General features: G+C 53.9%; 1 protein-coding gene across 1 annotated transcript; it reads right to left on the bottom strand.

The window, feature by feature from the left end:
- Nucleotides 1-546: 546 nt before the first annotated feature.
- Nucleotides 547-4,155, bottom strand: NKX2-6 (NK2 homeobox 6). Its single transcript, XM_019504147.1, has 2 exons — nucleotides 3,933-4,155; nucleotides 547-1,714 (listed from the first exon to the last, which is right to left on the bottom strand). Exons 1-2 carry the CDS (start codon nucleotides 4,135-4,137, stop codon nucleotides 1,113-1,115), a joined length of 807 nt encoding a protein of 268 aa, XP_019359692.1. The 5' UTR covers nucleotides 4,138-4,155; the 3' UTR covers nucleotides 547-1,112.
- Between the last annotated feature and the right edge of the window lie 84 nt (nucleotides 4,156-4,239).

The raw sequence follows: 4,239 nt of genomic DNA, 5'->3' as shown, positions 1-4,239 counted from the left end.
AACTATCCATAACAGATCTCGTGTCCCTGAAAACTGACACTTTACAATCATCACCACTATGCTGGTATGTTTTTAGCCTTGTTCCTCAGCCTGAGTGTTCCCTTCTCCCTGATTTTAAGTTCTTCATACCTGTAAAACAGTTCACATATGTTGGACCAGATCCTCGGTCAATGTAAAATGACGTGGCAGCAATAGAAATCAGTGTAGTTTGGCTGACTTTTGCCAGCTAAGGATATGACCCGATAATCCATAACTAACCAACCCTCCTGACTTCTCTGTGAAGCAGCTGGTATGTACAGTAGCCATGTTGCATGTAGGGGAAAGGAAGCAGAAAAGTAAAAGGCTGCTCCTGGATTAGAAATAGGAGTTGATGTCGGAGATTAGTATTCCACAGTTAGTCTTCCATTCCTGTGCTCAGACCCCTTTTTGTCCTCTTGATAACTGAAATTTATTTCCACGTAAATCCTATTTTATGCTAATTTTGAGCTAGGAAGGATGAGCGGGAAAAGTTAGAAAAAGCAATTGCAGAAGTTGTTGAAAATTACATACTGTTATCAACTTATTTAATTGAAAAATTACACAAAGCAAAAATGTGCGCTGGGGGAAAAAAAAAAATCAAGTATTATATACCAGAACTATATTCCAGAGGATGAGAAGGGAGCTCTAAGTCTTAAATAAACCATTCATATGAAAGTAAATGTACAGATGCATGCATGGTCTCTGCTTTCAAATCACTTTTGGGAAGGCACCAGCTTATTGGGATGTCCTTGTAGCCTGGAGAAGCAAATGCTTTTTGGGGTGGGATGGAGAGAGGGATGTAGCTGAAAATTCCTGTGTTAAATAAATAATCAGTAGTTCACTTTTCAGTTGTCGCAGCTTGGTAGCTTCAAGGGCCCCTTCTAACCCCGTGTCCTTTAAGCAGCAGCTTCAGTGAGGAGCTGCAGCAGATTGCTTGTGTAGCAGACTGGGATTGTGCAGGAAATGTCCAGATACACAGAGCAGGAGACGCCCTTCAGGTTTCTGAGCCTCTCCGGCTTCAGTCTGTGTCCTGGATGGTTCCAGTGGCGGTACTGCTCAGGGCACACATCTTCCAGGTAGTCCTAACGTCCCACTTACCATGCCCTGATCCCTGCTTGCAGTGTGGCTTGCAAGTGGCCAGGCTGGTTCTGAGCAGCGTTAGACATACTAAAGCTCATATTCATGATGTGCCCGGCTGGTGTAGCACTAGTTGGCACAGAGGGCACCCCAGCATAACTGCAGTTGTAGTTAGCACTGTACGGGCTGTTGCTGTAGCCACTGTAGTAGGTATTATAGGAGTAAGGGCTGATAGCAACATTATAAGGGGAAGTGTAAGCCTGGGAGCCCCCAAGGCATGGTTTGCCATCTCTGACCAGTACAGGTACAGCAACTCTCCTCGGAGGGAGCGGGTGGGCAGAGAGCTCCAGGGATTTATCTTGCCTTTGTCTTTTGCACTTATATCTCCTGTTTTGGAACCAGATCTTTACTTGAGTGGAGGTGAGCTTCAGCATGCTAGCTAGGTGCTCCCTTTCCGGTGCCGAGAGGTACTTCTGCTGCTTAAATCGCCTTTCCAGTTCGAATACTTGAGCTTGGGAAAACAACACCCGGGGTTTTCTCCTCTGCCTTTGCTTGGGGCGCTCGCAGGGGTCCTCCTCTTTCTTCTCCATCTCGAAAGACTCAGCGATCAAACACTTCCCTGAAAAACAGGCCAAGCACAAAGCTAAGTGAGACCTCTTCCGGTCCGTGCCCATAAGGGTTAAACACACTTGAGCTGCATTTTTCACACTTGGGCTGTGTACAGTGATGGGCTTTTTGTGGGGTGGGGGTTGTGACCACTAATTGTGGACTACAGATGATCAAGCTAAATTCAGCAACTACTTTAACCCCCTTTTTTTTGGGGGGGGGGGGTGCTTATTTTTTGCCATATAATAACATGTAGGAAATGTCTATTAGTGCAACTAATTGAGCCACCCCTACCACAAACGTTTATAGTAAAAGCTGGTTAAACCGGAGCAGCCTTTCCATTAACTCAACAAAGGGACTTTCTCAAGCTTAGCTTACTGAAACTAGTTACATTATGAAAAGAAAGGGTGTTTTCCTGATGTCTTCTGTTGGATCAACTCTTTGGATGTAGGACGAGCTTTCTGGCACAGTGTGAAAGGCACTTTGTGCTGGAAAGCTTGTCCAACATCTCCCCCAACGATACACTCGGTTTAATAAAAGATACCACAAGAAAAACCCCTGCCTTCCCTACATTTTCTGGTGCACCAGCAAAAGGACGCTGCGACCCTTGTTACCAGTAGGAGACCATTATTTCAAATGGTATATTCAAACAAAACTTCCTTCCCTTACGCAGCCCTGCCTGCTTCACTGGGGTTGATGAGCAAGATTTGCTCCTCGGAGAGTACAGAAAGGAGGGATCCGTGGCAAATGTAAGAGCCTCGTGCATGCACAGGCGGCCGGGTTTGCCATTGAAGCCCGCGTCTTCCTGCGGTGCCGGCAAGGGGGATGAGCCCAGGACTTTTTAGAGTCGAGACAAGGAAAACGAGGGCTGCAAAGCCTCGCGTCTCCCCTGGCCCGTCTCCTCGCACTGGCGGCAGCTGTTCCGACTTGAGGTTTCTCCTCTCAAAAGCCGGCTCGGGAACAAGGCCCGGCCCTCTTCCCGTGCCACAAGCCGGCTGCGCTGTTTCCTGCCCCGGCTACGGTAGATGCCCCCCGCACCAACGGGACGCGTTTCCGGGGCGATTGTTTGCAGTGTCGGGCTTGGTTTAAATCACGGCGGGGCATCGAGGCGGGCGCGAGCACCCGTGTCCGCGCAGGCGATGCCCGCCCTGCGGATCTGCGCGGCTTCCCGCGGGGCGCGGAGGTCTCCGTCGCGGGGAAGCCTGCGCGGCCGTCTGCTCCCATCTCGCGCGCGCCGGAGCCCGCGGTGTGGCAGGGGGCGGCGCTGGCACCGGCACACACCGGCCCCGCGCTCTTGTATCGGAGCGGCTCTGGCATGTATTCGGGTTGCTCCGGGATTTACCCGAGGAGCCACGCAAGGCTGGCATTGGCGCACAATACAGCGAAAACTAAGAGGAGGAGACTGGAAAGCAAAGGAATAAAATGACCATCCATTATATGTCTTTAAGGAGCAGTTTTAGCAATAGGAGTTTCACTGTTGTTTGTCTCTCTCCCGTTTGCGCGCCTGGATTGCGTCGCTCCGCCGCGCGCTGCGCAGCGGCAGTAATTGCGCGGACTTGTTACTCTGCGAGTGATTTCTTCTCGTTTTTGAATGAAGCAGAAGTCAGCAAACACAAGGCCACGCTGTGAAAATCACATTAAGGGGGCAGTGAAAGGCAGGGTTTGGTGATGTATCCATTGTTCAGTTCCCCGCTTTAAAGACGTAAGCTCTTAAACACCAGCCTCGCTGCCGGCGGCACCTGCATGCAGTGCGGAAAGCCGCTGCGCCCCGGGCCCTGACTTCTTGTCTTGTGCGTGTTCAGCCCTCCCCTTGTTTGCAGACCCCGTGCCTAGCATTAGACTACTCCCCCGGCACGTACCCCGTTGCCCCGGCGCTGCCCTCTGCAAGGGCGGCCGTGCCCGAGAGAAGGCGGGTAGGCGACAGACAGGGGTGTCTGGAGCCGGCCGCAAGGGTCTGTCTCGCAAGCACCACGGGGCAGCGTGAGTCTGCGGGAGCCCCGCGCGGGGGAGGCCGCAGCCGGCAAGCGCTTTAGCCCGCCCGGGCTGAGCACGGCCCTGCACCCGGCCCACCCCAGCTTGTTGTTGTTGTTTCGCCGAATCGTTTCTAAAGCCGGTTTCTGGCAAGGGTCTCCCGCCTCCCAAGCGCAGGTCGGAGCAGCCCCGGGGGAGCGGAGGGGCCGTCAAGCTGACAGCGGGGCTCTGCCAGTCCAGCCCACGGCTCCGGCACTTACCGAGGTCCACCTCCTCCTCCCCGCAGGAGCTCCGCAGGAGGTCGTACTCCTCCTCGGCCTTGACGGGGCCGTGCTCGGCGCTGTAAGCGGCTCCTAGCTGCCTGCGCGCGCAGGCGGGCGGCTCGGGCAGGAGGGCGGCGGGGTGCTCCAGCTTGAGGATGTCTTTGACCGAGAAGGGGGTGGAAGTGACCGGGCTGGGCAGCATCCTCAGGGCCGGGGGAGGAGAGGAAGAGACGGCGCGCTGCCTCCACGCCGGCCCCCGCCGGGCACGTCGGAGCTGGAGCCGCTGCCGCGGCCGCCGACTGCG

The sequence above is a fragment of the Gavialis gangeticus genome, unplaced genomic scaffold, assembly GCF_001723915.1.
Source record: "Gavialis gangeticus isolate Ggan-Ray unplaced genomic scaffold, GavGan_comp1, whole genome shotgun sequence".
Taxonomy (NCBI): Eukaryota; Metazoa; Chordata; order Crocodylia; family Gavialidae; genus Gavialis; species Gavialis gangeticus.
The sequence above is the reverse complement of the archived record's forward strand: the minus strand, read 5'-3'. Positions and strand labels throughout refer to the sequence as shown.